Raw genomic sequence first — 21830 nt, 5'->3', positions numbered from 1 at the left:
CCCCCTTTCTGAACCTATCAAATTAAAAACTACCCTTTCAATGAAACTTAAACCAGTTGAGGGGATTAGCATGTTTCATTAATCTTAAGATTATACTATGAAACTATATTTATTATTTATTCACTTTTTTCAAAATTGTGCCTTTTACAACTAGGCTATGGGGTATGTTGACATTAAACATAATGTTTTTTATCCATTTTATTTCAGCAGTAGAATATGCACATGAAGGTAGGTATACACACCTCCCACTTTAGTTAGGCATCACACAATGAGAAAGAAAACATTGAATCTGGCACTTATTTGACTTTTCACAAAGTAAAAAGGAGGAAAACCAAAACATGGATTACTCATTAGAAATGCCTGAAATGTAATTCCTTTTTAGGCAAGAGAAATAAAGTCTCATGGGTATAAAGTTTTCTTACTCTGTGAAAGTTAATGTATTAGCATTTGAGCTTGTCCTAGATTGTTAACCAACTTGTCACCTTATCACAAGTTACTAACATGTTATGCAGACCAATTTCTTGGAAAACTGTAAAACTAGTATCAGCTGAAGTTTTTCATTTTTTCCCTTGGTCCAGCTGACTTTTTTTTTTTTTGGAGACAGGAGTATCACTCTGTTGTCCAGGCTGGAGCGCAGTGGCACGATCTCAGCTCACAGCAACCTCCACCTCCTGGGTTCAAGCGATTGTCTTGCCTCAGCCTCCTCAGTAGCTGGGACTACAGGCCTGACTAATATGTTCTATATTTTTAGTAGAGATGGGGTTTCACTATGTTAGCCAAGATGGTCTCGATCTCCTGACCTCGTCGTGATCCACCTGCCTCAGCCTCCCAAAGTGCGGGATCACAGGTGTGAGCCACCGCGCCTGGCTGAAATTTTTAAATTATTGAATTATTTGATGTAGTTGGTGGTAAATGTTCAGTACTGCTGGGGAACGCATCTCTTGAGATTGAATAAATAGCATCCAGATCTTAAAGATATGGTACCAAAAGAACTCAGAGAAGACTTAATGATTTAGCTGATCTTAACCCTGAGCTATCGATGAGTTTCTAAATAGACATTATGACAAAGGCTTTGATTGTGGATTATGGAAACTAAAGAGGCTCAGTATAATGATTGAATTGTTTTAAGAAATGGAATACACTGCATCATAAATTGGCAATCTTTCTGTCTTTTGGAGCAGTCAAATGAAGGCTTAATAACCACTTTTGAAGAATTTGATAGAATTTTTACATTGGATAGATTAGAATAAGACATATTTAATATTTACTTCAATTCTAGGGTTCTGTGTTTCTAAAATTAAAGGATATGAGGAAACAGAATTGAAGATTAAGCAATAGCTGTTGAGTGCAGTCCAGTAATTAGATGGGTTTTACAAAGAATTCATAAACAGGTATCCTGACAGGATTTGAAAAGGAAACAGCATGATAGCCTGAGTAGATAAGGGAAACCAGCAAAAATGATGCACATCTCTTCTGGTGCTGAAGATTGGAAGAGAAGGAACATACTCTGAAATGCTCAAAAAGTAAGCATAAGGAAAATGAGAAAAGAAACTAAACAAGTTTTCGGAGTGCTGAAATAGAAACCAAAGGATTTTCTATCTGTATTACTTCAAGGAAGGGAACCAAACAGGTAGGAAAAATGAGAAGCTTAAAATTTTAGATTTTGGAGATAGATAGTACATGGATATTTGGAAATGTTCAGTTTGACTTAACAAGCAGTTTCTGCAAGGAAATAATGTGATCACAGCAGCTTGTAAGGAAGAGAGCCTTGCACAGGTTTTAACAGGCAGATAAGAAAGGGAGACTCAGAGAATCATCACCTTGAGATGTGATGAAAAAGTGCATGATATAATAGTAAAAATAGAAGGACTGTCCTGGCTGGAAGTGGTAGAAATCTTATCTATGGCAAATTTAATTGATTGTTCTCCCCAGTTCTGTTTTGAGGAGCATAATAATTGCAGTGAAGTAAAAAAACACATGGTGAGTGCAAAAAGATGAGATTCACTAACCTATATGTGGCTTTGGGCCAGTTGAACTTCTCTGGATCTGTAATCTTTTAAATATTAGATGGTTGGGTAGATGATTTCTATACTTTCCAGCTCTAAGATTCTTTTCTAATGCCTTAATTCAGATAGAATTAAATAGGCAGTCTATAGCCTGGGAACTCAAACAGATCAAATGTTTCAGCTTGTAACAGCTGGTTTATTTTGGCCTACAGACAACAGCCATGGTAGAAAACTCGGGATAATTTTATGAAGGTTTTGACATTTTAAGGAATATAAAAGTTATGGAGAAATCTCCTGTGTGGGCAGGCAAGAAGTGAGGATACCCAGTGATACTGCAAAAATGAAGGAGTGCTAGAAAAAGTTAAGATGAGCCCCACCCTATTGAGTTTAAAGAAATGATAGGATGTCTACAGAAGACATCCAAGAGAGAATCGTCAGTGTTGCCTAAAGAATGGAGATCAGGCATCAGCATCAGAAATAAATCAGTAGGTTTGATTTATTGGCAGTAAAGTGATAGGGAAATCTCATTAATAGATGGTTCCCAGTAAAAAAGGAAGAGGTGCTACCACAGAACCTTTAGAGAGATGAGAAAAAAGCTAGGAAACGTTAAATCAATAAAGATAGGAAAGTAATTTGAATCGCCGTTTAGCCAAAAATCAGTAACATGTTAAGGTATGTCTTCTCAGTGAGAAATCATTCCCCAGAAGTAAAATGGACAGGCGTTGTTGTTATTGTTGTTGTTGTTGTTGTTGTTGAGACAATTAGACATTTTTCAGAAGTGTTAAGTCTTTCATTTCCTGGAAATAAATTATCTATTAGGGCCTTACAACTAACTGGGGATTATATATGACTGTTAGTGTAGTTGCAGACATTAAAGGGTCTACTTTAATGTACAATTAAAATATGATTTATAAATCATATGCTTTCATATATTTTTTTCTCCAAGTTCTGTTATCCTGAGTTTTGGATACAGAAACTTCCTATCACTGTTCTGAGCCATATTCTATTTTGAAATAAGAATATTGGCCAGGCGTGGTGGCTCACGCCTATAATCCCAGCACTTTGGGAGGCCTAGGCAGGTGGATCACGAGGTCAGGAGTTCGAGACCAGCCTGGCCAGCATGGTGAAACCCCATCTCTACTAAAAATACAAAAATTAGCCAGGCGTGGTGGTGGGCACCTGGAATCCCAGCTACTCAGGAGGCTGAGACAGAGAATTGCTTGAATCCAGGAGGCGGAGGTTGGAGTGAGCCGAGATCGCGCCACTGCACTCCAGCCTGGGCCAGTGAACGAGACTCTGTTTCAATATTATTCAGTAGTTAAGATCATTACATTGTTATTTTCTGATTGGGAATTCATGCCTATTCTTTTTTAAACGGTATATTAATCTATGAGTGAAATTCATCTTGTAAATGGCACATTAATAGAAAGTTAGGAACGAGTGCAGTTCTCTGAGTGTGTTTTTATATTATAGTTTATACCTCAGTACTCATCATGACATGCTTTTTTCAGCTGTTGTTAATCCATTTACCTCTGCTTATTAGAATGAAGAGAAATTATCAAAGAATTTTTCATAAGTGTAAATAAATTCCTTTGTGTATGTATGTTTTTTCACTTTTCTATGTATATGGCCCTTTTTTAAAGATTCCAAAGCCAATTCTTCCTTTACTTAAAGAAAAAAGCAACTGTGGCAATAGTTCTGAATCCTTTGGCTGAACTCCAGCTTCCTGGTTGTTTTGCCACACTTAGTTCCACATCGCTGAGTTGAGAAGACAGAAGTGGCATAGCTCTGTGCTGACCTATTGGTCATGACCACTCCTACCTCATTCTCAGCATTTTCATCCTAATCTACTTCCACACGTAATGTACTTCTACAGCAGTAAAAGACGACATAAAATCTAGAATCAATTAACAAATGTAGTAGCTCAGGATCCACTGGGATTGTTTTTCTTTGTGTTATAATTTAAAGCATTTTGCTCAATAGATACCATCTCAACATATATTTCACATGTGAAAAGAAAAATTAGAAAAAAGCCTCCAAAACCTAAACTAAATATGTGTATCAAAGTTTTATCATAAATAGTATGCAATTCTTTGATCTAAAGAATATAAAGTACTTCAGCCTTCATCAGAAAAAAAATATGCCTCTGAATGACTGATTATACTGTGCACGTTGAATCAGAATGTCAGAGTCTTCTAAATAAATTGTTATTATGGAATAAGGCAGAACTTCAGCTCTGAATTTATATAATTCATTCCATTGTAGATTTTTTTCAATTGAAGAATACATTTCTCACCCATAAATTGTACTGAGTGTGAACAGCAGAGTCATTTGAGGTTCATTGAAAATATAGGAGAACATCATGTTTCCTGTCCTTTTGTTAAACTTGGCATATTGATTTTTTTTTTTTTTTTTTTTGCACAGCTTGTAGCGCAGAAATGTTATATACAGCTATGGCAAGACAAGCTAACCACATGTGAATTTGTTAAGTACTGCTGGATTAGCAGAAATTGTCTGACTGTGCAAATAGCAAGATTTGACTTTTCCAGGAACTCTTTATGACTTAATCAATTAAAATAACAAGTTTTGATTTTATTGCTCAGAATAAATCATTAGCAAAACTCATTTTCTCTTGATCACTCATTTGTAGGATATTTACATTCATTTTGCTTCTGTATTTCAAGCAAAGTAATAAATATGTAGAATTTGAACCAAAAGTTCAAAGTCAAATACAGGAAGATAAAGATGTAACAAATGTTATCTCTGAACAGTGGTTTATAAATTTTGCTGAGAAGAATATTCTAGATTTTTATTTTAATTTGCCATTGCTATTCTTTCTTACTCTCTTTAGTGTTCATGATTTTGTTCTCTTTAGACTCAAAGGTAGCAAGATTTATACTTGGCTAATACTTCTTTCTGCATTTAAATATAGAAACTTGTAGAGAGTCTCTGAAGTAGGACTAGTTTGCTCTTCTCTTCACCTGATTAAACCTCCTTCTTAAATATATCTATTATATAGTTTACCTTGCTGGCTTCAGAGTAGAGATAGAGAAAGGATGAACTATCACTCAGCAGAGTGGGTTCCCATGGTTTCTTAGAAATGCTAATGTGTTACCTATCATGTTTATAAAGTTCTCTGAGTTCTCTCTGAAGCAGATAAGCCACTGTGTGGTTTTCTGCAGAACAAAACTGACAGTCTGTCTAAAGCTAGGAAGTGTCCATAATATCATGTACATGTGATAAACTTGTCACCTGCCTTTTGTGGAAATACTGTCTTTAAAAACTCTGTGTCTCTAAATGTACATTTCTTTTCTAACAAGCATTTTGTTTTCTCGAGTTTTTCTCTACGTGTTCTCATTTCTTTTAAAGAAGTGGACATCTTATGAAATTGCATGCCAAGTTTATTAGGAACAAGTCTTTCAAAATTATCTGGTAAAAGCATAAAACAAGAGTTGTTTCTCTAATAAAAAAGCGGGGAAGGATCAGTGCAAAGAAGAAAGTGCCACTGGTTTGTGTTAGGTGACACTGTGCCCTGCTTGTCTAATTTGATTACACAGAGCCCCTGAAGCCTCAGGCAAAGCTGATTTTAGCTATAATCAGCTTCTTAACCTTTTGAGAACTACCGTAAACACTACCTACCAGTGGTTAATTGTGGTGCTCTGCTACACACTACAAAGTGCAAAGGTAAAAGTGTAGAACTACAGTAACACATGTTATGACCAAACTTAACAAGATGACTTAAGGGGACTGTATCAAAATGCAGTTGTATATTTGTAATAAATTTTAAATTAATAAAGAGACTTAAAGGTGCTTTAAAAAAATTAGCTATAGTTTTTGCTTAAGTTCTATCAGTAAGTTCTAAATACTCATGTACTACTTTTTCCTGTTTGTTGTCCTCACATTTGTACTTTTCTCCGAAATCATCTTTTGATTATTTATACATTTTAGAAATACAAGTGTATTATAGATTTCTTTCACAAAAGTAATTGTAATGTACATATAAATAGAGTAAAATCCTCGTTTCACTTTTATAGATAGTAAAAGTTAATTAAGGGAGTAATGGAATTTCTTTATAATTAAATGGAATATTGAGGTTATATAGGCAAGAACCTAACTTTTTTATTTAAAACAGGAATTCTTGATGCAGGAATCTAATGTGCCATATGGGAAATTAATATGTAAGATGATTTTACTGTCTATAGTTGGTGTAACTCTGGTGCAGTGATATGACTAATGGGGTAAAGAACCATAAAGATTGAATAATGTACTTATCAAGGCTGGATCTTCAAAGTCATATTTATTGGGAAGACTCCAATAGGAATATTCTCCTGAGTAAGAGTTGCAGGTGACCGGGAGACTATATGGCGCCATAAGCCATAGCCCATATTGGTGGGTCTCAGTACCAGCAATTTTACCTGAAATTTCATGCCTCGTAAAAATTCTGAAGGGTAGAATCTTCATGCTCTCCAGTAACACACATTAGAAACAGTCACCCCGTATAAATTAAGTTAAAATGAGGGGAAAGAGAAAGTTCAAACTAAAGATCATCTATAATTTTTTTTTAACCTAAGGTCACTTTCTAATAAGTAACATGAATATGTGATTATGCAGCATAATTCATCTGTGCTTACAGTGAGCTCAAAAATTGCACGTACAGAAATGGATTGTTAGAGGGGATCCTTTCAGAGTTTCTGAAGTGTTGGGAAGCATGAGCATGCACCTGGCAGCACCACCAGCCTGTTTGGTTAAACTTGGTCATGTGTCAGATAAAGCTGACCTTGTTAATAATTAACTTAAACTCATTAACATAAATGCAACCAAAAGGAGTTCAGATGCATTTAGTAGCCACATATAATACTATGGGATAAATGAAACCAGATATCAAATAACGACATCTTTGGCCTCTTGCAGAAATGTTTTAACGAATTGTATTTCTGTTTTGTAATCAACTTGTTAAAAGAAAATGATATGAAACTGCATGTTACAGATGTTACAGATACCTTTTAGAAAAAGTGCTTTTTATTTGGTGGCACATATTACAAAACTGTATTTTTCCAGCATCCTGGTATAGCTGCAGGGAACTGCTAAAGGCTGGAGGCCGCAGGCACAGGGCTTTAGCTGCCCCTCATCCCCCTGACCACTGAGGGCTGAGGATCACTATCTCCACACCCCTGTAAATCATTCAGGGCCCACCATGGGGATAGGGCTGCTATTTTAAAGATGTTCCCTGTATTTCATGAGGTCCTCTCTTAGGAAGACCCACAGGAGAAATCTTCCCTAGAATTCAGTGCTTCACCAGTGGTTTCTTTTTATCTTATGGACATTGAAAATTTTATAATATGTTATGCTAGTGAGAGTGTAGTTAAATCTCTTCAATATACTGATTGTCTTTCTTTGGGGCATATACCTAGCAGTGGAATTGCTAGATCATATAATAGTTCTATTTTCAGTTTTTTGGGAACCTCCAAAATGGTTGTACTATTTTACATTCCCACCAGCAAGGGTTTCCCTTTCTCCACATCCTTGCCCAAATTTCATTATTGCCTGTCTTTTGAATATAAGCCATTTTAACTGGAGTGAGATATCTCATTGTGGTTTTGATTTGCATTTCTCTGATGATTGGTGATGTTGCACATATTTTTATATACCTGTTGGCCATCTATATGTCTTTTTTGTGTAACGTCTGTTCAGATCCTTTGTATATTTTTAAATTGGATTATTAGATTTTTTTTCCTATTGAGTTGTTTCAGCTCCTTATATATTCTGTTCATTAATCTCTTGTCAGATGGGCAGTTTGCAGATATTTTCTCCCATTCTGGGGATTGTCACTTTGTTGAATGTTTTCTTTTCTGTGCAGTATCTTTTAAACTTGATGTGATACCATTTGTCCATTTTTGCTTTGATTGCCTGCATTTTTGAGGTATTACTCAAGAAATCTTTTCCCAGTCCAATGTCCCCAGAGAGTTTCCCCAGTGTTTTCTGTTTGTAGGTTCATAGTTTGGAGTCTTAGATTAAAATCTTTAATTCATTTTGATTTGATTTTTGTATATGGTGACAAATAGGGGTCTAGTTTCATTCTTCTGCATATAGACTTCCAGTTTTCCTAGCACCATTTATTGAAGAGAGTGTCTTTTCCCCATTGTATGTTCTTGGCACCTTTGTTGAAAATGAGTTCAATGTAGATGTATGGGTTTATTTCTGGGTTCTCTATTCTATTCCATTGGTCTTTGTGTCTGTTTTTATTGTTTGTTGTTTTGGTTACTATAGCTCTGTAGTATAATTTGAAGACAGGTAATATGATTCAGTCAATTTGGTTCTTTTTGCTTGGGATGGCTTTGGCTATTCTGGGTCTTTCGTGGTTCAATATAAATTTTAGGATTATTTCCTCTGTTTCTCGAGTGGAATTCTTTTCTGAATTTCAATTTTGAATTGTTTATTGCAGTTTGAGAATTAAAATTGATTTTTGCATATTGATTCTGCATTTGTGACCTAGCTAAAACTTGTTTATTCATTCTAGATTTTTTTAATCGAATCTTTAGGATTTCCTACATACAGGACCGTGCCATCTATGATAAAAACAGTGTATATATTCCTTCCTAATATATATGTCATTAAGTTTTTTTCTTTTTATCTTATATACAATGAAAATTTTATAATATGTTATTCCAGTGAGAGTGTAGTTATCTTTTCAATATACTGATTGCATATACCTATCAGTGAGATTGCTGTACTGGCTACAACCTCATGTACAGTGTTGAACAGAAGTAATGAGAGCAACTGTAGATTCTGATTCATTTGCCTTGACGATCTTGGTTGCTGCTTCTGATCTTTTGTTTGTTTGTTTGTTTGTTTTGTTTTCTTCTGTTTTTGGAAATTTACCTGGACTTAATATGCAGACTCTGTACCCTCTTCAAAATGTAGATGCTGATAGCTCGGTGTTTTTTTTTTGTTTGTTTTTTTCAATTTCAATTTTATTTTAGTCCGGCTCCTAGATATAACCCCTTTGCTTACACAGCTTAATGGTCAGTTTTTGCTCAACCACCCCAAGCCAATAAGGCTCTGTGGGTGGTTCTGTGTTTGAGTTACAGAATGCATTCAAAGTTTCCAAGTCTGCCCTAAGCATTCCTTCTTTACCAGGCTATCCTGGGACTTCTGTGCTAGCACTCATCCTCCCAGTCAGTCAGGAATGTGCAGGAGTTCATCTAGTCGCTCAGCTACTCATTCATTTCCGTCCGGGATCTCCCTGTTGAGTTTCTAGCTAATGTACTGGTCTACCACTCACCCCAAGCAAAACCACAACCTCAGACTAGCAGGGCCGGGTATTTTGTGGTTGGTTTCCAACTGAATTTGCTTTACTTGCTGATAACATGATTGGGCATGGGTTTCTCTCCTTCTGCTGTAAATCAAGTCAGTCCCTTCTAGCAGCAAAGCTGCAGGTTTTCACAGCCAGTCTTGCTCTACAAGTACTGCTGTACTACCACGCTGCTGGCCACAGACTGCCACTGCCCTTACCTGTAATACAACAGATTTTCTTGAATGAACACTTCTCAATTTGTTTTTTTGCCTTTGGTTGATTTCTGGAGTGCTGAAATGGTTGTACTTGACAGTTTTGCCACCTTTTTAGTTGTTCAGGGGAAGAGGATTTGCCAACTTCTTTACTTGTCATCTTTGGAAGTCCTGCCTGGGTTCGTTTTTATATATCCCCAAACTCTTTATGGTACAAGATGAAAGAGCAAACAAATTAGATTAAATAGAAAAGTAACTGAGGGCAAAGGAAACATAAAAATAGGAAAATAAATTTTTTATGGAGTAACAATAATTTTTAACTCTTATGGCAGATGTTTCCCAGTGTGTATAGGAATAGAAGTTTTCTTGATATTACAATAGATAGTTTTACTCCATCAGAAAATTTAAAAAAAAGTTTTAATCACCCTTGGCAACTTGTCATTGAGATGTGAAATTGGGGGAGGGGAGATATGTATGTGACCCCCAGAAAAAACCCAAAAAATATAACCAGTTGGATCAAAATGCTATCCTAGGATCTTTTTTGTTTCATTTTATTTTGTTTTCTCCCAAAGGTCAGATCCCAAAATTTGTACAACTTTAGGCTGTAGGAATGCTTTCAAAAATGTGCAGTGGTAAAACTGCCAGATTGAAGGTTTCTTAAGTGCTACTGTCCAAAATCACCAGGCATGCTTGAAACTAGTAATTCTTGTCAGAATATACACTCTCAGTGTGTGACTTTTATCTGCAGGTGGCAGAGCATATGTTTTAACACCAAAAAGTGTAAGGTGTCAGAGGGAGGATATTTAATGTGTTGTAACCTATTTTTATTTTTATTTTTCTTATAGCTGCTTAGTTCAGGTCAAAAGCAGGCTAACTAAAATGTTTGCAAATCTTAAGGGCTATATTTAAATTAAAGGAAAAAATTATTCAAATAAAGTTGTGTCATTTGTTTTTATTTAACATATGAATCAAAGTTATTGAACCAATATTTTCCCATAAAAGAAAAATATATTGGTACCTTATGTAACGGAACTGTAGCGAGTGGGCTCGTCTCCTTAAATAGATTTTCTGGTTAAATTCTAGTTACCCTTTAAACACTACAGTTACCTTTATTTTTATTCTATAACAATCCATTTTCCTAATTTAGGAAATAGCTATGTATGTGTGGCTAGCAATTAAATGTAGCTAGCAAGTATCACTTGGTATTTTCTGACTGATGTAGCACTTACTACGTGATTCAGTCATCATTTTGTGCATTAATCATAATCAAGACCTTAGCAGACGGGTAGGATTTGGAAACTCAAACCCCAACTGATTGGTGACATGGAGGAATGCAAGCCCAATGTTGTCAGATTTCTCGGTTTTTCCAAAGAAGTCCAAAGTCTGAATTTTTTTTCATATTTCTCTAATTTTAAGTGTTGCAACTAACTAAAAATTTTAAAACTATTAAGGAGGTCAAATAAAATGGAAGCCATTTATATCAAGACCATAGGCTACCAGTTTGCCTGTTCTGACAGCCTCTGGCTGATCTGTTTTTGTGTAACTCTTGCTCATTAAAGAATGCATCACATGCTCCTGAAATGGTTGTCTTTACAGTGTTACTGTAAAGTTCTGAGGTAATGTGTTTTACTGGAAAATGCACTGAACTAGACATCCAACAACCTTGATTCTGCAGCTAAAAATATTTCTTAAGCCCTTCCTATATTAACCAGGCCCTGGTTTAAGCACTTATATGTATTAACTCATTTAATTATAGCTTTAGTTTTGCTTCTTAAAAGTTTTATGCTGTAAAGTTAACCATTTAACTTCTATAGTTCTGTTTCATCACTTGAAAAATTATAGGGTTGGAAATACAAATATATGTGTGTGTACATATGAGGTCAGAGTCAATGGAACAAAAATAAATTGTCAACTAGACCATTGTATTAATTTTTATGGATTTATAGCACATTATCCTATGTAACACAGTAAAAGAAATCTATATAATCTGCAATTCATTTCCTTTAACCAATATCATACTATGAAGATTTAAATTGAGAATTTTAGTATCTACCAACCATGGGGTAAAAAAAAGCCTGGACCATGTCCTGGAGGACTTTCTGATTTCACTGGGGCAATGTAGTATGCAAATAAAATGCATTGTTCCCCAGCTTTATTGGGGCATAATTGACAAATAAAAATTGTATATATTCAAGGTATACATGATGATTGACATGTGTATACCTTGTGAAATGATTACCACAATCAGTCCATATTAATCACCTCACATCGTTGCCATTTGTGTATGTGGTGGGGTGGTGGTGGGTGGTAAGAACACTTACCATCATCTACTTTCTTTGCAAATTTCAAATATGTAAAACAGTTGTTAACTACAGTCACCATGGTGTGCATTAGGTCCCCAGAACTAATAAATCTTACACCTGAAAATTTATACCCGTTAAATTTAAATTTTAAATTGGAGCAGAAAATAGGTACCCAGATGAGAGGGTTACACACAAGTTCTTTCACTATTCCAAGGCTAACAGAATAAATGTATAAATATGTGTGATGTGTTTATGGAAGACACGACTTGGAAAAAAGAAGATGAATTGGAAGGAGTAGAGCAGGGGTCACCAACCCAGAGGCCTTGGACCAGTACTGGTCCCTTAGTATCTGGGCCACACAGCAAGAGGTGAGAGGGGAGCCAAGAGCATTGGGCTCCGCCTACTGTCAGATCAGCGGAGGCATTAGATTCTCATAGGAGCCGAATCCTGCTGCGAACTCCACATGTGAAGGATCTAGATTGCGCTTCTTATGAGAGTCTAATGCCTGATGATCTGAGGTGTAACAGTTTCATCTCGAACCCATCCCCCACTTCCCATCTGTGGAAAAGTTATCTTCCACAAAACCAGTCCCTGGTGCCAAAAAGGTTGGGGACTGCTGATGTAGAGGACCCTTCCCTTCATGGTGAAACAGTAACTCAGTCAGACATGAGAATGTTATCATACCAAAGAAATAGAAAACATGTTGCCTTCTTAGAGCTTATAGTATAGTGAGGAATTTTACAGAAAAGTCAAGATAATTATAGTGCCTTTTTAAAACTTTCATGAAGGTGGATGACTATAATTTTAAAAATGTATCCCCATATGACTCTTGTGACTTTGGCAGAAAATTCAAATACCTGAGGTGCAGTTGTTGAATTATTTTTGTTTTTAGCTCTCAAATGATTTAGAGGGGAAAAAAAGTACATGTACGGGGAATAAAATAGATGAAACAAATGTGGAAAGATGTTAACAATTATTGAATCTAGGGGAAAGGCATGTGGGCATTCATAGCACTACTGAAACTCTTACAGGTTTAAACATTTTTACAATAAAAGTTGAGGTAGGGAGTAAATGGGTGGAGAAAAGATTAAAGAAAAAGGCTTCCAAATAATTTGAAGATAAAAGATCTTCCAAATAATTTAATGATCAACAAAGAAATTTAGAAAATATTGGCCAAGCACAGTGGCTCATCCCTGTAATCTCAGCACTTCGGGAGGTCAACACGGGTGGATCACCTGAGGTCAGGAGTGTGAGACCAGCCTGGCCAATGTGGTGAAACCTCTTCTCTACTAAAAACACAAAAATTAGCCAGGCATGGTGGCAGGCACCTGTAATTCCATCTATTTTGGGAGTAAGAAAGGAGAATTTCTCGAACCCAGGAAGTGTGGAGGTTGCAGTGAGCTGAGATCACACCACTGCACTCCAGCCTGGGTGACAGTGAGACTGTGTCTCAAAAAAAAAAAAAAAAAAACTTATGAAAATAACAAGAACTTTTTAATGGTAGCTAGATTACTAAAAAGAGAAATTTAAAAAGAATAAATGCTAAAAAATAATGAATTTTTAAATAAAAAATTGAGTATAATATTAAAAATTAAGTGTAACATAATGATTATGGTACAAATACATAATTTATGAATATTTGGTAAACTTTCTTCATTTCACACTTCTCCAATCTTAGCAAGTAGATCTTGCATTGTATTATGTAGGCAAGAAAACCTGGCTGCTTTTGGACATCATGGAAAGTAAATACAAAAGAGTAAACCATTTATTTTTTGCCAATTTAATTTTTACATTTCAGTAAAATTTTGTTGACAACACTTCTAAAGCAAAACAAAGTTGCTTAGCCTCCCAGTGAATTCTGGGCAAAGAAAGTTTATTTTCCCATTTTTCCTTCTCTTGTTTTGCCAGAATTATAAATACTGTATAGACTTGTGAGAATATTCATAACTATCCAGATGATTAATTTCCTACTTCAATGAGGCACAGCCTAATCAAACACACATAGATATATTATGAGTTTAAAAAAGAACTCTTATGATCATATCCAGTGTTTAATTTCAGTAGAAATTGGTTTCATTAGTGTCTTTCTTTACTAGAATTATAATAAATAGAGTGAAAAAGAATCTTGGTCATTTTTTTTTTTTGAGATAGAGTCTTGTTCTGTCGCCAGGCTGCAGTGCAGTGGTGGGATCTCGGCTTATTGCAACATCTGCCTACTGGGTTCAAGCTATTCCCCTGCCTTAGTCTCCCGAGTATCTGGGACTAAAGGCATGCGCCACCATGCCCAGCTAATTATTTGTATTTTAGTAGAGACGGGGTTTCACCATATTGGTCAGGATGGTCTCCATCTCCAGACCTCGTGATCTACCCACCTTGGCCTCCCAAAGTGCTGTGATTACAGGCGTGAGCCACCACACCTGGCTTCCTGGCCGTATTTTTTATTGAAATACACGTAATATGAAATTCACGACTGTAACCATTTTAAAGTGCACAGTTCAGTAATTTCCAGTATATTCACAGTGTTGTAGCCATCACCACTGTTTAATTCTAGAACATTTTCATCACTCCAAAAAGAAACCTGAGACCCATAAAGCAATCATTCACTATTCTCTCCTCCTTTCAGCCCCTGGCAACCACACTTTTGCTTCAGTGATTCTGTGCATTTGCTATTCTGAACATTTCATATAAATTGAATCATAGAATATGTGGCTTTTTGTGGCTAGCTTCTTTCATTTAGCATAAGCTTCTCAAGACTGAATCATGTCATAGTATGTATCAATTCTTCATTACTTTTTATTGCCAAATAATATTCTATTGTATGAATACACCACATTTAGTTCATTCATTCATCAACTGAAAGACATTTGGGTTGTTTTCACTTTTTGGCTGCTATGAATCATGCTGCTATGAACAGTCATGTCTAAGTGTTTGTTTGAACATCTGTCTTTGATTCTGTTTGCTCTATACCTCTAAGTAGAATTGCTGGGTCTTATAGTAATTTTCTGTTTACCTTCTTGAGGAATCATCAAACTGTTTTACATTTTTTATGTAAGGTTAAAAGGCCAGTTTATGGGGAAAGGACATTATAAATTGACAGCTTCCAATCCCCAAACCCCCATTTAAAAATTTAGCAAGTAATATTTAATGCAATGTCAGATTTCTCTTTTGACATTACTAGTCATTCCTATGCAAGCTTAATGGAGTTTTCAGTGAAGGGCATTTACTCTATGCTCTCTGATCAATAATTGCTTAATTGAAATGTATGTGGAGGACTGGTAGCCAGAATTTGAGCTTTTGAATACACATATACAAAGTCTTTATACCTACACACACACACACACACACACACACACACACACACACACACACACACATATTCTTTTCCAATTTTTCTCTTCAGTTGAAGAGGACAAATGCTTTACCCTACAATTTAGAAGCATAACATCAGGAAGTTTCAGAACCTAATCTGATGTGCCTTAAAATAGCTATAAATTAGGGAGGTGTCTTCCAAGTTCTCAATAACTATGTTTTAAATTTGCCATTATGTCCCTGAAAAAAGGTCAACAAATCTCCATTAGAATCTGTGCCAAAATATTTCTCAAGAACTACTAGCCCTCTATATTTAAAATGTTTGCACCATTAAAACTTCAGGAAGTTTGAGAATTTCTTAAGACATTAAAATATTGGACCTTTTAAAATTCTAAATGAATTACATATATGCTTTGAGATTTTGGCCTATGGTTAACTTTCTCCATGGAGCTGAAATAGTTTCTGCTTGGAATTAAGCCAAATCTCCCACTTGCATGCATTTAACTTATGTTGCATGCATCCAAGTCCTGGCATTTGAATGGTCTTTTTTCTTTATCTGAATACTTTCTAACTTGAGGAAAAATGATACTTTCTTTTTAAAACTTGCCTCTCTCCTCTCCTTCCCCTCTTCACCCAAAGCAGATGTCTTTATACTATGTACCTGCAGTCCTGTGAGGAAAGCAGATATTTTCCAACACAGGAGGATTGATTGCCCTTAAATACCCACAAGGGCTTCTGAGGGATTTATGGATGAGCTGTGGTGAGTTATATGAACTCTTTGAAATTCTGTGTTGAATTGGTAGATTAGGTACAATCAGTTTATGTAGAGGAGAATCATAGTTGTTCTCATATTCTCAAAGTGGTATATAGTCCCCAAAAGTGAAGATCTGATGGCTCTAGCAGTGGCCTGGAGGGCAAAGGGGATACACTCCCTGTGGTTCCACTGCCACACTGGATGGTGTGTGATTAAATCAAGAGTATGTTTCAGTCAGGCTTTCCACTGCAGAGCCAGAGTAATAGCAGTGCTAGGGGAGAAGCAGAGAATCAGTGATGCCAGAGTTAATACTTTTTCTTGTTTGGGGTTTTTTGTTTGTTTGTTTTGGTGGGGTGGGAGATTGGGACAGGGTCTTGCTCTGTCACCCAGTTTGGAGTACAGTGGTTTGATCAAGGCTCACTGCAGCCTTGACCTCCTGTGTGCTCAAGCAATTCTCCTCCCTCAGCCACCCAAGTAGCTGGGACTACAGGTGCATGCCACAAGGCCCAACTAATTTCATTTTCTTGTTAACTTTTTTGTTTGTTTGTTTTATAGAGGCAGAGTCTCCCTATGCTTATAGGCTAGTCTCAAACTCCTAAGCTCAAGTGATCCTCCCACCAGAGCTTCTCACAGTACTAGGATTACAGGTGTAAGCCATCATGCCCAGCCTGGGAGTTACAAGTTCATTGCAAGTCCACTGTGTACTTGGGCAGAAATAATAAAAAGAACCATTTTCTTTTGTTGGCATACTGGCCTTTCCCATCATCTCATACTTAACAGTCCTTATTTTTAAAAGTAAAAATAAACATTTAGGAAAACCCATCATTCTCTTTAATTTTTTGTTGATCTTCACTCAGATGTACATCCCCTAGCAGGTAAACTTCGCCTTCTTTGAAGTCATTTTGAGTCATCATGCAGTATGAGGCCACTGTGAAAGGACTAGCCTAGCTTACTGCCGCTGGATCTTTAACGGCGCCATCAGAGCTCATCCTGAGCTTACCCGCTTTGCAACTCCAGTGCGACCGATAGACATCAGGAGTCTCAGTGAGTGTTCAAGTGGAGCTACTGATAGGGAGCTGTTTTCAAGAGCAGACTAAGGGTAGATGTTTATGAAACTAAAGGTGGCTTCCAGGAATGGATTAAGGAGTAAGGCAATATTAGGGAACTGAGGGCACCATACTGCTTACAGAGATGGAATAGCCAGATGTTGGGGCAAGTGGAAGCAAGAAATGGCATTATTCCTGCTCAAAATGTAACATTGCCTGCCACCCTCAGGCCACTGGAACTTGTATAGAGATATCCTCTCTAGTAACTACAGTATATCATTTAGCGACTTGATCACATCTGTCAATTCTTTGAAATAGTTTTACCTTCCATTCTGCCTCTTATTGATTCCCAAAAACCATTAGTGATCTCACATAAATATCTAAACACATTTTCAGTGCACTAAGGAAGAGAAAGCATTAAGGTAGTGATTTTTTTTCACAAATACATGAAGGTAAGAAGGGAACTAACCCTGCTTGCATCCTTGCTTTGTGCCATTCACTTTATGTCCATCTTATTTGCTCCTGACAGCTTCTCTTTATAGTGAGTGTTATGATCTTTTTTTACAGATGTGTAAACAGAGGTTCATGTGGAAGTGAGAGAGTTGAGATTCTAATCCAGATGTGATAGTTGCAAACCACACTACTTCCCCAGCACCCACCAGAGAGTGGCAGCACCAAAGGCAGTCCCTGAAAGTTTGCCATGGTGGCAGCCTCTGGAAGAGGAATAGGGAATTTTAATTCAAGCTGCATTGTATACTTATAAATTTATTGTATATGTGTTTAGGGTAATTTGGAGAAAACTAATAAGACTCATGAGGAGGCCAAAGTCTGTGCATATTTGCAAATTATGCCTTGGTGCTTTTCCAAAAGGACTATATGGGAGTGATTGTAGTAGAAATGAAATAAGCAGCTGATAAATTGATCATTTTTAATTTTCATTTTTGATTTAAACTATTGATCTTTTTATTCCAATAAAATGTCACAAGTAAAAATAAAGAATTTATGACAGTGTTAACATGGTAGAAGGTAGAGCAAACAAATGTAGAAAAAATCCAGGTGAAGGAGTAATAATTGAATAATGAAACTCTTAAACTTGAAAAAAAATATGTATAATAGATATGGATGCACGTTCCCTTTGATACATTTGGGAATCCAGGGAAGTGAAAGGAATATATGAAGAAGGAAACTTTATAGCAACACTGGACTGAAAGTTAAGAGAATCAAGCTCACTTCGCCCCTACCCAACGCGACCCTTCCATTAGTGGATCTGGCTCCTTCTTTCCTTAATTTATTCAGAAATGCTTATTGAACCCCCTATATGTCAAACACTTTTCCCAGTACTAGGGATTTGGCTCTGAAAAGGATAAACATAAGTTCCAAAGAACTTATGTTTCTTTGGAAGAGACAGGTGATAAATTAAAAAGTGAATACAGTCATGCATCACTTAACAGTGAGAATATTTTCTGAGAAATGCATTGTTAAGTGATTTTATCATTTTATGAATATCACAGCGTGCACTTAAACCTAGATGGTATAGCCTCCTATACACCTCGGCTATGCTATATGGTCTATTGCTCCTAGGCTGCACACCTGTGCAGCATGTTACTGTACTGAATAGCGTAGGCAATTGCAACACAGTGATAAGTATTTGTGTATCTAAACCTATCTAAACATAGAAAGGTACAGTAAAAATATAGTATAAAAGATAAAAAATTCCTGTTGCATAGAGCTTACATTTCAGAAGAAAAAATAGATACTAGAGAGACAAATAGGCATATAGAGTATATGTTTTAGATAGTGATATTAGGGTAAAAATTAAGTAGGCTAAGTGGTAAGAGAATACCTGATGGGGCCCAGTGCTATGTTTTATATAGGGTGATCAGGAGAGGCCTCAGTGAGGAGCTCCTTGGGTTGTCTGTACCTTTTGGGACCTCAATCTCTTCATATATAAAATGAGAGCATTGCTAGGTGATCACTAAATGGCTGCGAAATTCTGTGCTTCCTTTAAGGGGCATATCTTTGGGTCAGATAATCTTTTGTATTTATAAGTTATGGTCTTTGTTGTCAACTGATCTCAAAATGTAATAAGAATGTTCATTGATTCCCAAGTTTAATTCCATTTTTACATTTGGAGAATTTAAACTGAGAGTAAAATGCCTTCCCAAAGGTTACGTAATAGTAAAAGAAGGATTAAAGCTCTCAATTCCTGTCACTGTTAGTCTGAAAACGTCACCTCACCATGTGCTATAATGAGAAGTTGAATTGAAATGTCAGGGCAGTTCAAAGTAGATTAAAGATGTGTAAGCTGTGATGGACTACATATTTACAAATAAAGAATTGGATAAGTATATCCCACTGTACTCATTTACAGCAGGCAAGTAAGCCGTGTGATAAGCTTTAAGCCAGTAAAATAGCAAATTCCTCCCAAAAGATCTATAATTTTAATCAAAAGTTTGTTTCAGTCATTGAAATTCTGTTATTGCTGCTTACAAACATTAAAGTCAATCAAAACATCAGTAGCTTTGCAAGATCAATATTTTTAATATGTTTGCATTGCAGTGCTTCAGATTTTTGGCTAATGGATCGCACCCATATTGATTTCCATGGGAAATGTTAGTCTGATACTGAAATAATTAAAAAAAAAACAGGGATTATTGGTTTGGAATTTTGAAGGAGATAGAAGTATAAAAATTGGTTATTGACTAAATTGCTTGGGGTGAGTGAACCTTGGGCACTTGCAATAAACTGGTAGCACTCATTCATTACTGAATACTACCTTAGTCCCTTAAACTGAAAAATCCATCAATAACCTATTATAACAATGCAAATTGTGGTGAAATAACATACTATGCATATAAGAATCACATTTTATCAAAACAGATATGTATAAGTATATGTATGGGCGTATTAAAAGTGTCTGCTAAAACATAGTGACTCATTTTGACTGAGATTCATGCTGAAGCTCATTTGAATAGCATTTTAAAAGAGATAAACTGCTACAAAATAACAGTAAAAAGAAGCATACAATTATTCTATGAACAATAATGAAAGTGCAAACACTACAGCATGTCAAATGACAGATTCTGTTATTTTGATTCAGAGCAAAATTACAATTGTTATTCTGTTCTCAAAGCATAGGAATAATGTATGCAAGCATTAGATTAGATACAAACACGTTCCCCACAATATGAATCTTGTGCCTGTTACATTGCTCTTGTTTTTCAGCATTTGGTTAGGAGAGCCATATTTTCATCTAGAAAGTTTACTCTCTGTTTTCATTTGGTTACCATTGTAAATTTATGAATTCTTTACCTCTCAGAGGCAATCTAGTGTTTGAGAGAGAGAATTTTTTTGATATCTCAATATAAGTTCTATCCAGGATAATAGTACTTAGGAGTAGCAGTTACATATTTTGTTATATATTTTTTTATTTACTGAATTTTAAAATTTGAATGTTATTTACGTAATATGGAAATGTTTATCTGCTTTGAAGGGAACGGGGATTAAGATAAAAACAAAAATTTGTAATCACAACTGTTGCATTTTGTTGCCATCTCTATAAGCCTGGTCAGTATTTTCCTTTCATAATAAGTTTGACTCTTTATAAATAGAAAGTTGATTATGATTCCTTCTGCTGCAGGAGGTGGTGACACTCAGATAATAGCACTGGCATTCTATTTCAATTTAGCATTAGTCTTTGATCACCATTTTTTTCGAAATTCCTTTATCCTATTCTGACTACTTTTGTCATTATAACTAGCATTACCCTAAATTCAGTTGATAAAATCATTTTTCTTCCTTTTCTGTTTGAAATGTATACCTGAATCTAACTTTTCTCCAATATTTTATGTCTCCCCATCAGTTAAGCTGTTAGGATATTCTGTTTTGATGGATTCAGCCTTCGGGATGATTTTGAGACAGGAAGCTTCAATGTTATCTAATGTTAGGGACATCATACCAGAAAGTAACCAAGTTGTACAGTAAAGATATATGCATGTAAGTTATGTAAATATTCATACAATTTTTGTTAAATCATTAAATGGCTTTCTGCAGAGAATCGTATTAGAAAAGTATCCATGGTTTTAAAAATGATAGGATTCTAATTTTCTAGCATGCCATTTCCATAGTTTTACATACAATTATTCTTTCTTTTATTTATGTCTTTCTAAGAATGTCACCTGAAATTTGTGTCACTTACTATTGTAAAAAAATGTTATCTCCTCAACAGACAGAATTTGTGCATCCCAGTTAGAATCTCCAGGTGTCTAACTAGTCAAGGAGCTGGGCATGGTGAAAATGGGAAATCGTCAGTTCTTACAAATCTCACAGAGCAAATACATAGTTCTGCAAGGCTCCATATCCCACTTCTACAGCCATATGGGCCTCTGGGCCTCTGTTCTGATCTCATCTAGATTTTTCATCTAGTGCCATTTTCATGCTAGTGCCATTTCTACGTAGGATAGTTATCATCTGACAACCTTTCAGTAGCTTAGAAGTCACATAACTTGAAACTTGGTCCAGAACATCCCTGTTGTCTTTACTAGCAGTCTCAGCAGAAACCAGGCTGTTGTCTAACTGTGAAGGTAGTGCCTGAAAACAGGCCTGAAGCTCTAAGGGAGGACATATTTTTAAATGTATTTGTATACTCTGGACATTTGACAAAATCCATTGCAGTCAATAGACAGCAGTCAAATTAACAGGGAGATAGTTCTCCACTTCTCCACTTATCGAGAATGTCAAATGACAGAGGGAAGAGGGGATTCCAAAGAGCTGCTCCTAGTACATTCTTTTTATATTAATGATGAGTGAATACCAGTGTCAAAAGTTTACATCACAGTATGAATAAGGTGATTTGATTTTAATTTTTAGACAAAAACAGTCTTTCCACATTTTAGGTCATGATGAT

The 21830-nt window shown here is 35.9% G+C and overlaps 1 protein-coding gene across 13 annotated transcripts in view; it reads left to right on the top strand.

Annotated features, from left to right (window-relative positions):
• ARB2A (ARB2 cotranscriptional regulator A) overlaps window positions 1-21830 on the top strand; it is a 508497-nt gene that overhangs the window by 390447 nt on the left and 96220 nt on the right. The window contains exon 11 of one of the 13 annotated variants that reach the window (XM_064376135.1): window positions 15767-15884. The exons of the other annotated variants lie outside the window; for them this stretch is intronic. Within the exon in view, the coding sequence (XP_064232205.1) occupies window positions 15767-15843 (77 nt within the window). The 3' untranslated portion in view covers window positions 15844-15884. The remainder of the gene's footprint in view (window positions 1-15766; window positions 15885-21830) is intronic. 13 annotated transcript variants of the gene reach the window in all.

The sequence above is a fragment of the Aotus nancymaae genome, unplaced genomic scaffold (genome assembly GCF_030222135.1).
Source record: "Aotus nancymaae isolate 86718 unplaced genomic scaffold, 86718_ANA_hifiasm-v0.15.2.pri h1tg000014l, whole genome shotgun sequence".
NCBI lineage: Eukaryota > Metazoa > Chordata > Mammalia > Primates > Aotidae > Aotus > Aotus nancymaae.
This window is presented reverse-complemented; position numbering and strand designations above follow the sequence as displayed.